Source organism: Polyodon spathula, chromosome 11 (assembly GCF_017654505.1).
Source record: "Polyodon spathula isolate WHYD16114869_AA chromosome 11, ASM1765450v1, whole genome shotgun sequence".
Lineage (NCBI taxonomy): Eukaryota > Metazoa > Chordata > Actinopteri > Acipenseriformes > Polyodontidae > Polyodon > Polyodon spathula.
In genome coordinates, this window is record NC_054544.1 from 43,194,621 (window position 1) to 43,206,044 (window position 11,424).

Consider the following 11,424-nt stretch of genomic DNA (forward strand, 5'->3'; position numbering starts at 1 on the left):
AAGTCTTTAAATTAACTTTAAAAACACTCAAAGAAGCTGAATCCCTGATCTCTAGTAGAATAGAGTTCTGTAATTTGGGGGCATAGCAGCAGAAATCCCTGTTGCCCATAGAGCACAGACGAGCAGGCGGGACACGCAGCAATCTGAGATCGGCAGAGCGGAGGTTGCGAGTGGGAGTGTAAAAAGATAATAGATCTGACAGTTAAGTCAGAGCTAGCCCATGAAGAGCCTTATATGTCAGCATTAAAATTTTAAAATCAATTCAACCTGATAGGCAGCCAGTGCAAGGCCTCCATAGGAGTGATGTGATCTTGAGCGGGACCGAGACAAAATTCTGGCTGCAGAGTTTTGAACAAATTGAATTTTATTGAGGATACTATTAGACAACCCAGCGAGCTGGGCGTTACAGTAATCGATCCTGGAGAAAACAAAAGCATGTACCAGTTTTTCAACTGCAGGTAGAGAAAGCATGGGATGCAGTCTGGCAATATTTCTAAGGTGAAAAAAGGAAACCTTGACAGTATTCAGCACATGCGATTCAAAAGTTAACATAGGATCGAAAATCACACCCAAATTTTTCATCTTAGATATAAACTCAAGCATGGTTCCATCAACCAACAGATTTAAATCATTGGTTTTACCGAGCTGGCGGGGAGTACCTAACAGCATTACCTCAGTCTTGTCACAGTTAAGGTGTAAAAAATTTTGATATCCAATTTTTTATATCAGAGATACAGGCAGTTAGGGCAGAGGCAGTAACGTTAATATCAGGTTTAGAATTAATAAAGATTTGAGTATCATCTGCTTAGAAATGATAGTGTATGCCATGAGACCTAAAAATGTGGCCGAGGGGAAACATATAAATACTAAATAACGGGGCCGGGGATAGAGCCTTACTGAACACTAGAAATTACTATTTAATTACTTTCTTAAATGATCAAATGATAATTTAATAAAGGACTGTTTTGTTAAAAAGATAAAACTAAATGAGATTGTCAGAGTATGTATTCATAAAGAATCACTTGAGGAACCAAGCTATTTTTTTGCTTTTGGTCTTGTATCACGATAGATCATGCTAGATAGATCAAACAGTTGCTTGAAACATGAACTCCATCATCTTAATGTTCAAATGATCCTAATTGTCATCTGTTTTCCCTCTGTTGAGTATCCGTGAAATTGCCCAGTCCCACCAGAGCATGGAGCAGGAGCTCGCACACGCTGTCAATGCCAGCTGCAAGTCCATGGATGTTGTCTACGCCAAGTCCAAAAACACTGAGGTGCGTGCAGCTCTCTCAGTGCCTTCCTGCTGCTTCGCAAACTAACACACACTTTATATGAAACTGTTCTGTAGCCTTCTGCACTGTGTGCTAGGACAGTGGTTCTCAAGCTGGGGAAAGCAAGGTGGTTTCAGGGGATCCACAGCAGATGCAGATGTATTTTCATCTCAAACAACCCTGACTGACAAAGCAGTGTCTCCCCTCAATTAAAAGGATTGTAGCTAACAAGAAAATTCCAGACGTTTTCTGTGTCGTGCACATCCATTCACTATTTACGTCTCAAATATGTATATCTAAAATATGTTTTAGCAAACAAGAATTTGCATTTTAAAACCAGATATCTGGTACTACACTAGGTTAAAGAAATCTGTTTGCAAGCCTTGCATTCTGATAGTCCTGCACTTTCCTGGTTGGTTCGCCTGGGGAGTGAAATTGTCCCCATCCCTTCAGGGCTGCCTTTCCTGTCCGTTTCCAACCAGCTGCTTCCCGCAATGACCGAGGTGCTTTGTAGCCGGTAACTTGACCCAGGAAGCTACCGCTGAGGTGAAAAGAACCAGGAAGTGTAATCATAATGGCAAACTAAGTACTTTCATTAAAACAGTGTAGAATTAGGTGTCCTATTTAAAAATTAAAGTCATGTTTTCTATAAAGTATTTTTCAAAACTGCACATTTCAGACCTAACTAGTGAAACACAAAAAGGTAAGATTATGAAATTCTTTTTGTTGGCTACAACCAATTTAATGGAGGAGTTTGGGGTTATGTATTTGAATTTAACTCTTCCTACTTTACCTTGATGTCAGCTGTATGGTAGCCTACATTTATACATTTCAATGCCTGAACTAACAGAATGCACCATTGTACATTGAGGTGATTTTGAACCTTTTGCGGTCCTATGTCGGACCAGGACCGACATTATATTTTCTCTTTCCAGTCCGATGTCGGACCTTGTCCAACATCATTAAAAAGACGTAAAGCACAGGTCTCTAGTCTCTAGAGATGATATAACAAAGGAGACATAAAATAAAGGAGGTAGCTGCTTCTGTATCCAGGGCTTACAGACATTTGCAGAGCTTTTTGAGATGTTATAGTAATAAAATAATGACTTGGATTGCATTATTGAGGAATTTGGTGATTAGGAGAGGATTTATCAGTATGCACATCTATAAAGAGGTATGCGAAAAATACTGCGAACAAGGGGTAGGGCTTGGCTGGAGATGTAGCAGTGTCCTTTTGCGATTCAGTGCCTTTTAAGCCTGTTTTACTCTGAAAAAAATATTTTAAACAGTGCGTGTAAAATAAACAGCGCGTGTGAAAATAAATTGAACCAGACGCACCTGACAAGCACTGGATAAATGGACCGCAAAGGGTTAATTAACAAAATATCACATTTCACAATTTGGGAAAGGAATAACAACAAAAGTCATTTTAATTACCACGTTTTATCTATTACAAATTATGTGTAATATTCCATCTTGCAAAGTTGTTTTTTTTTTGTTTTTTTTTTAAATGCTTATTATATTACAAATGAAATGGTCTCCCACTCCTCAAGTAACAGGACCATTAGCACAGGTGTATGTACTGCGAATAGAAGAACTTGCAAGTTTCTGGTTAATCGTGTCATCAGAGTAGTGTGTTTTTGGATTGGTTGCAGGGTCTAAACTGCAGTGTAGTTTTCGAGATGGTGAACAATGTGAAAGCACTTCACAACGAGACTGAACTGCTGCTGGCAGGCAAGATGTGCTTGGTAAGTATGGAGAGCATGTTTGCCGTTCACATCTTCACTGTTTTAGCAGTGGGAAGGGTATGGAGACTGCTCATTGTATTTTCATTCTCTTGATTTTACTAAATATATGAAATGTTAGGTGCTAAAAAGTTATTCCCTCCTCCATCTCTCTCTCCCCCCTTCCTGAAGCAGCTGGACCCTCCTCAAAAGGAGCAGCTCTGCAGCGCTCTGGGGAACGTTGACCTACAGCTCCGCAAGCTGATCGACATATCCTGGCTGTGCCAACTCGTGGAGCCCTCCGATGAGGAGGTACAGTCTCGGGTGTGTGTGTGTGTGCGTGCGTGCGTCTTCCTGGCTTGTGAGTTGCTCTGATGTGTTACACACACACATGCCCTCTGAATCTGCCTGTGTAAGCACACAATATCATTGATAAACCTGGTCATGCATTTATGTTAAATACACACAGAATACTCTGGTTATCACATTGTGCCCTTGGTGTCCAGCAAAGAGCAACCAGACTAGTCCCAAGGCTTAAAGGAATGTGCTATACTTTTTTTTTTTTTTTTCCTAAAACTTCTCCAATGATAGCTTGTGACCATGACATTGACCTCTGGCCTAATCATTTGACTGAAGTGTACAGTTTGAATTATGATTCTCAGTATTACTGTATTCCTGCAAAAATGTTCAAGTTAATATTACCAATTTCAACTGCCACAGGGAATGTGGTGATGAACGACCCACATCCTGAGGTGGGTCGCTTATGACCCAGGTATGTGGTTTTACACTACACGGGATTGTGACCCGGGTAGGATCACCAGTGTCGAAGGGGCTCAGGTTGGTTCTGTGTGTGTCTCCCTTCTCCCTCACCACTGTTCTGTTCTGTAGAATCACATGATGGAGCTCTCCAAGCCCAGCCGCAGTGCTAAATTCCGCCTGGTGCCCAAGTTCAAGAAAGAGAAAAACAACAAGAACAAGGAGGCCAGTGGCAGCCCAGGCCTGCCAGGTATGTATCTGTTCTTGTGAACGTCATTCCCCTGAGGCAGGTTGCAGAGTGTGGCTGTGCTCGGGGAACAGCAGATGTCACTGGAATGTGTTTGTGTTGGCAACTCAGGGGAAATAAAGATGCAGATATACTGTGTACCTTATACACAGCTCTAAAAATCCTATAGTCTAGAACCATTTCATGCAAGGTAATGGGTTTAATTTAAGATTATGTACTTTGTGACATGCATAGAGGTATGTTTGGTTGATTTAGTAAGTTACTGGCTGCTCTGACCCTGAGTAGATGAAGATCAGCTTGTATCTTACACAGAAGCCTATACTATATCTTTTCTAATACATAGTTAAATAGGAATAAACGGTATTGCTAATTTTAATGTGATGTAATTTCTGATCCAAAGATGTATATTATTTATGTATTTCTTAATGTGAAAAAGCATCTGAAAATGGGGAAACTAACTTTTAGCTTGCTCTCCTCTCAATGAGGTTCTACCTATATCCTGTCCCTTACGTATTCAGTACATTGGGACAGAAAATCAATGCAGCATGTCACAAAATGTGAATAAAATAGATTTTAACATTCAGGAGATGACATGAGCTACTTTAAAGCCATAAATATTTGTGAGCCTTTTATTATGCGTTTTTTCGTGTATGAGAAAAAAAAAACTGCAAACATTTTTGGCATGAATATCAAATTCCACTAACAATACACACTTTGTATATTGCAACAGATCGCCAACATTTCCGGAGAAAAATAGGTTTTATGGCAAATATGTATGGATTTACAGTATGTGTAAATGAAAATTAATACTGTCTGGTTTTGTGTAATAAACATATTTGCATACACAGTAATCATAGGGCCTGAGTTTATAAGCTGGCAATAAACTCCTATGGTTCGGTTCAAATAGGACCCAAACTGTGTAGATGTTTTGTGGGCAATATACTTAACTCTTTCCCTTTCAAGTGCTTGTCCAGCATCCTGGCTGCAGATGAAGCGAATCAGGAATTGGAAATTGGCTTGTTTTAATTGTGCTTGTGGTTTGATCTTGCACTTCTTTGCCATCTCTGTGTGAAAGAAGCCTTCAACAGTGAAAGTGATCCTGGCTTTATGCAACAGTGGCTGGGGAGTAATCGCCTTTCAGTCAGCAGTTTCTAAAGCCCCATTTCAAGACGTACCATTTAGACAGTTGAGAGGCTGTGTTTAGCTGGAACAGGAGCTTCAGGTCCATGAGATTTGACTGTGTTATTCCAATGGGATCCTTGGAGTTGAATCCAAGGTAAAGCTATAAGAAAGTCCAGCAGACAATTGCTTCAGCTTCGGTGCCTTCAGTGCACCGAAGAGGCACTAGCCAAAACATTTGTCTACTTTAAATTCTTATAGTTTCTTATAATTCTGATTGAGTGATTTGAAGTTATGGATGATATAGTACAAATCTTTTTTTTTTTTTTTAATTGCTTTTGGCAATTTAGACAGCATAAATGTCATTTAGACAGCATCAAAAGCTGAAAATGTCCTGGGGCTAAATCAGCTTAATCAAGCCTCCTGTCTCCATTCAGTTTACTGTAATGGAGTCCTCACACTGAGGGATGTTGCAAAAACACACACACACACTTTCTAGATAATATGAACTTGATTAGTTGATAATTTCACATTACCCCTGGCTGTCACTAATGTATCTTTCCACATTCAGCGGGGCCAGGAGAAGCAGCTGAAATGCAGTTACACTGTACAGAAATTGGATCTCTCTCCTGACTGCCTACCAAAATATTTGTACTTTGTACCCATTTTACAAATCCAGTAGCCACTTTTTCTTAATTTTTTACAACCCTAAATTCAATCGGCTACAAAACCCTTTCATGAATATGTGGTGTTGATATATAATTCATAAGATTAAAAACATATCATTCCCTTCCGAGTCCTCCTTGTCTTGCCTGTAGTCCCAGGTGGTCTGTGGGTGTCTGTCTCTTTCTCTCTGCTGTGGGTGTGTGGGTACTGAAGGGCTCCCTTTCTGACAGTTCATCTCTGGGGCACGGAGGAGGTGGCGATCTGGCTGGAGCTGCTCAGCCTGTGCGAGTACAAGGACATCTTCATCAGGCACGACATCCGTGGAGCCGAGCTCCTGCACCTGGAGAGACGAGACCTCAAGGTATCTCCTCTTCCTTCCTCACTCGTACTCCTCTGCTTCGCCTGCACTTGCACTGTTAACAAAGGTTTGTCAGATCAGGCTGTAGTCTGCCAGAGGGGTTGACAGGGGTTAGAGTCTGAGGATTGATGAATGCTGATAGAAGGGATGTCAAGCTCACTTCCTGATGGACCACGGTTTCTTCTGGCTTTCATTCTACCTGAGCTCTCAGTTACTTAGTCGGTCTAATTATTTGATTCATTGTACACCTCTCCAGGCCTCGGGATGTTTTATAGGTAGTGTACCTTGAATCGAGTGCATTTTTTAAATCAACTGTAAAAGACGTTGAAAAAATATTAAATATGTTGAATTGAACAAATAATTAGATCATTTAAGTTAATTGAGAGCTTAAGTTGGAATGAAAACCAGAAGACCTTGCGGTCCTTGAGGACTGGCGTTTGACACCCCTTGTCTATAGGTTAGAACTCTGAGGGCAGCAGTGTAGTCTAGTGGTTAAAACTGAGGGACTGGGTGGCAGTGTGTACATGTGGTTAATGGGGTCTTGGGTAATATGACCTTGTGGATAGAGCTGAGGGACTGAGAGACAGTAAATAACTCTGGGGTAGTGAGGTCAGCAGCTAACATTTTGAGGGAATATATGGTATATATTTGAGGATTAGAAGGCTGTATACTTTAGGATTTCTGACCTTGTGCTTGGTGTAGAAACTGATCTTGACAAACCACCTGCTTCTGCATTCTTTTCCTTGTGATTTTATCCCTCCTTTTCTCCTTCTGCTCACATCCAAAGCAAATGCCCTCATTGTCCTTGTGTCGTGTTAACCTTTGCGCTGTTAATAGCAGCCCAGCACACTGGGTGGAACATCATTCTATTAAACACTGCGGAGACTGCTGCTGAGCATTGATTCATCTAAAAAATATAACTGAAGACACATTTCTCCATGAATACTGTGTTGTGAATTTGTATTTGTGTGCCATCCTCCTTTACCTCTGTAGGCTGATATATTCAGCTCTGGGATTAGTTAATAAAGCATTCTGTGCACAGCACACAAGGATCGATAGAAGAAGAGATTGCAGGTTCAGTAGCACACTGTCTTTACAGTTCCAAAGATTGAGTTGTATGGAGATGAACACAATTGATTTCAATTGAGGTCAACAGAAATGAATTTTATCATGGCTTCCCTCTGTTGGTGTTTTGAACACGCTACAGCCAGGGCCCACTATGAATTAGCAGTAACCCAGCTTGGCACAAGTATTTTGCCAAGCCAGTCTGATGTTTTGAGTTCTGTAGGATGTCTATGCAGTTAAATTCATGGACTCTTCAAAAGCTGTGTTGTAAGTTCAGCTAAAGTGTGTTAGGAAGAAACTCTCTTTAGAAAAGTGGTGTTGCTGATGGAAGGATGCAAGTCCTGCATACATGTATTGGGATCCCAAGCTGGACTACAACCGCATTGCCATCAGAAAGGCCTGTTGGCTTGGGGTCCTCTGCCAAACTCAGAAAGATGGTAGCTGGATGTCTTCGGACTGGGTTTGTCCTCTCAATTCTGCCACTTCGAAGCAGAAAGGTTACTTTTCAGAAACTCATCAACCCCAGGTTGAAGGTATGGAATGAGTTATGGAATTGAATGTTGTTGAAACACTTGCATCCTTTAAGACCCAACATGACAGTGCTTTGAACTCAATCATCTACTAGGAAACAGGAACTCTTAGGGGATGAATGACCTCCTCTTGTTTGTTGCTTTTCTTAAGTGCAGTGACTGACCCAGGTCTAAAGTTTGTAGTGTAGGATAATCCATATTCGGGGTATAACACCATTTTTTTTTGTTAAATTGTGAACTTATCAATAGGAGATCATTTTTCGTTATCCCTGGGTTATATAAATGAGAACCTTAGTTCTGTTATGAGAACCACTGGAATCTGCAAGCGTTTTGACTGTTTCATTACCATCAGCTTGATCTCTCCAGCTCGCGTTGATAGTAGAAGTTACTTAATGTCCAATGTGAAAGATGCAATCAAATCTCCGATTGCAGAAACAATATAGGCTGGACAGCAACGTTGTGACATATATTATACTATTAGGGATATATTGGACTTCAACTTGTGCTAATGGTATATATGTTACATTTAAATGTACATGCTTTGAAATGCACTACCCAGCAGAGGGAACCTACAGGAACTGCTGAATTTATCCTGAAATCATGCGAATCACTACAGTTTAAAACAGTTGGAGGCCACTTAATTTGATGTGTGATTTTGAAGGCGATTGGTTACACCTGAGCTAATTTAGGATTGCTATTACAAGTGGGTGGACACTTATCCAACCAAGTTATTTCAGTTTTTATTTTTAACTCATTTTCTACAAATTTCTAGATTATTCTTTTTCACTTGGAAGTTGTGGGCTAGGATGTGTAGATAAATGGGAAAAAATAAACAAAACAAAAAAAATTAATGCATTTTAATTCCAGGCTATAAGGCAAGAAAAGGTGAACATTTTGAAAGGGATGTGTATGTGTATATATGTATGTATATGTATATATATATATATATATATATATATATATATATATATATATATATAATATATATATATATATATATATATATATATATATGTATATATATATATATATATATATATATATAATATATATTTAAACTAGTAAACTTCCCTAGTAAACACTTTAAAATAAGCAACATCATACAATGACAATCTTTTAGCTTTATTATGTTAGCCTACAGACTGCAGGGTTGCCAGAAATTGATACATTTGTAGCCCAATGTCAACCAAATACTAGCCCAAAAGTAGCCTGATATTATGTTGCCTTAACTAGCTCAAAAGTAACCCAGTAAACCTGGTAGTTAAGCATTTGGACCTAGTAAAGCGTCAGGTTTATTTTTTATTAAAAAATACAATTGCTTTCCCTATTAGAATTCATATTGTATATCAATAAACCTTTGCATTTAAAGCATAGTCTAACCTACCTGAATTCTGATCTGTGTGAGGAGGATATATATCCAAGAATGTATGTACAAAAAATGTTGATGTCCTTTTATGTATGATCTGAAATGTATGTCTTTAAACCTCAATTAAACTATGTACACGTGCAGTCAGCTTGTTGAAATGGTTTGCCTAGCCGTTGCACATGCTGCTGTTCAACTTTGCCAGCAGCTCCCAAGGAAGCCTGCTGTAAATGAGGCTGAAGTTTGGTTGTTTCTTTGCAGCCCAAATAAAATGTGGAGTATGTGTTTGACAGCAGTGTTAGTCCCATTCTATTTGAACTGTCATCTTTAAGAAATGACATTTGAGAACATTATCTACGTTTAATTCATGACCAGACTCCCACTCCTTCCTATATATTTATCAGTATATATCTTCTAACAGATGCGCGCGCGCACAAAACATACGCTACCCATAATGCAATGTACGTCATCCACAGATATTGGTGCGTGTTAGTTACAATGTTTAGCAACAGTGATGTACAACAAGGGTTGCATATCATATAGCATAGTATTTTGCTTAAATAGTTAACTTTAAAACTTAAAAATATATCCAAATGTAATATGTACAAATGCGCAAAACTAGCCCAAAAATTAGGCACCCGCCCAAAGCCATTTTTTCACGCACAATAAAAAAAAAAAAAAAAAAAAAAAAAAAATACTAACCCAGTCTGGCAACACTAGCAGTAACTAACACCCTGCTATTTGTCCACCATTTCAGGATTTGTCACGTACCCCCATGTTGATATTACACCTTATTAAGTGTAACAGCGTCCACATGAACTGGAGCTATTTATTTATTTTTCAAACCGAGGGTGTCAGACCACCTTTATATACCCTAAAACCTGTATTTAAGATAACCACCGGTTGGATAGTAAAGTCATGAACACATTTTCCAGTACAAGTAAATTTGCTGCCACTGGGTACTGAAACCAGGACTGAAACACTTAGATGGCACAGTAACTATTTGATTTATCTCTAGACTTGTGTGTTTCTGCACATGTGTTTTGTTTTGTTTTTACTAGGACCTAGAATGTATTTTTAAATTAGATTTATGGCTCCAAAAAACCTATTGATGAAAATTGCCTCTATATATTGGCTACAGGGACATCTTGGATTAATAAGCCGGACTTTGCAAACATCTGAATTTATCATATATCCATGTGTCGACAGTAAAACCTGAATTAACCAGTCACCGGAGGGAATGAACTCTGGTTTCTTAGTGATTGTAGATAACAAAATGATTCCACAAATCGTACCAGTTCTGTACTTCTATTCGCTGCACAGGTCTCAAATTTTAAACACACATGTCGTTTAAGAAAATGCCCACTTTTCTTGCCTGTCCTTCCAGGAAGTTCTTTACTTCCTTGTTCATTTCACCTCAGCAGTGTCTTCTGGGTCAAAGCATGTCAGTGACAGAAAGTACAGTAAAACTTCAATTAAACGCCTCTGCCGTTTATTTACAATAGTTGCCGGCAGACCTGACTCGATGTTGGAGAACAGCGATTTATTTGAGACCGGTGTTTTATATTAGATCTGTAGCTTCACTTGCTTCATAGGGTCATTGAAAAGCTGCTAACACACAACCTTGTAGCAACATCGTAAACATTCCAGCAACTTTGTTAAAAGGTTGTGTGTCAGTGGGAACTAAGTAACAATTATATTTTATAACAAAATTGCATTGTCTTGTACACCCTCAAGTTTAAAGCCAAAGTATTATTACTGTCTTTTTGTATGCACTGGTTAACAAGGATACGGTATGCAAAATGTTGTAAAATGAACAAGCAGAAGTATGCGTATTTGTATTTAAAAACAGAATTAGAGCTACCATTGTTAATAATAATAACAACTTGTAAAATGTTTTTTCAAAATAGAAGTGTCATTATCAAATGTATTGTTTAATCTCAAACTTGTACATTGTGAATACAACAAAACACATTAAAGTACATCAAGAGGTTTGTATCTGGCCTACTTTGCTTGCTTAAAGTTGTCAAAACTTTTAATAATGTAATAACCGCATTAGACAAATATGTATTACTTGTAACCCTACCTTAAATTACGTTTTCTGTTAGTATTATGTATTAATCCTGAGAGTCACTTTGATTGCTGTCACTTACTAGCAGTTAATTAACTCAAGGTCCTCCTAATCTTCATCTGTATGCTAATTCGTAGGAGAAGCATCTGATTTGATAATTGACAGGAAGGGGATTGACAGTTCTGTAATCAAACCTTGCATGTCAATTTTATGTACATTTGAGTTTCTTAGATTTATTATATTGCTCTCGT

General features: G+C 38.7%; 1 protein-coding gene across 4 annotated transcripts in view; it reads left to right on the forward strand.

Annotated features, from left to right (window-relative positions):
• Positions 1-11,424, forward strand: part of LOC121323002 (diacylglycerol kinase delta-like) — a 66,634-nt gene that overhangs the window by 50,208 nt on the left and 5,002 nt on the right. For 3 of the 4 annotated variants that reach the window (XM_041263708.1, XM_041263709.1, XM_041263710.1), the window contains 5 exons: positions 1,166-1,277; positions 2,930-3,022; positions 3,191-3,310; positions 3,887-4,004; positions 6,017-6,147. In XM_041263708.1, the coding sequence (XP_041119642.1) occupies positions 1,166-1,277; positions 2,930-3,022; positions 3,191-3,310; positions 3,887-4,004; positions 6,017-6,147 (574 nt within the window). The remainder of the gene's footprint in view (positions 1-1,165; positions 1,278-2,929; positions 3,023-3,190; positions 3,311-3,886; positions 4,005-6,016; positions 6,148-11,424) is intronic. The other variant, XM_041263711.1, reaches the window with a different exon arrangement.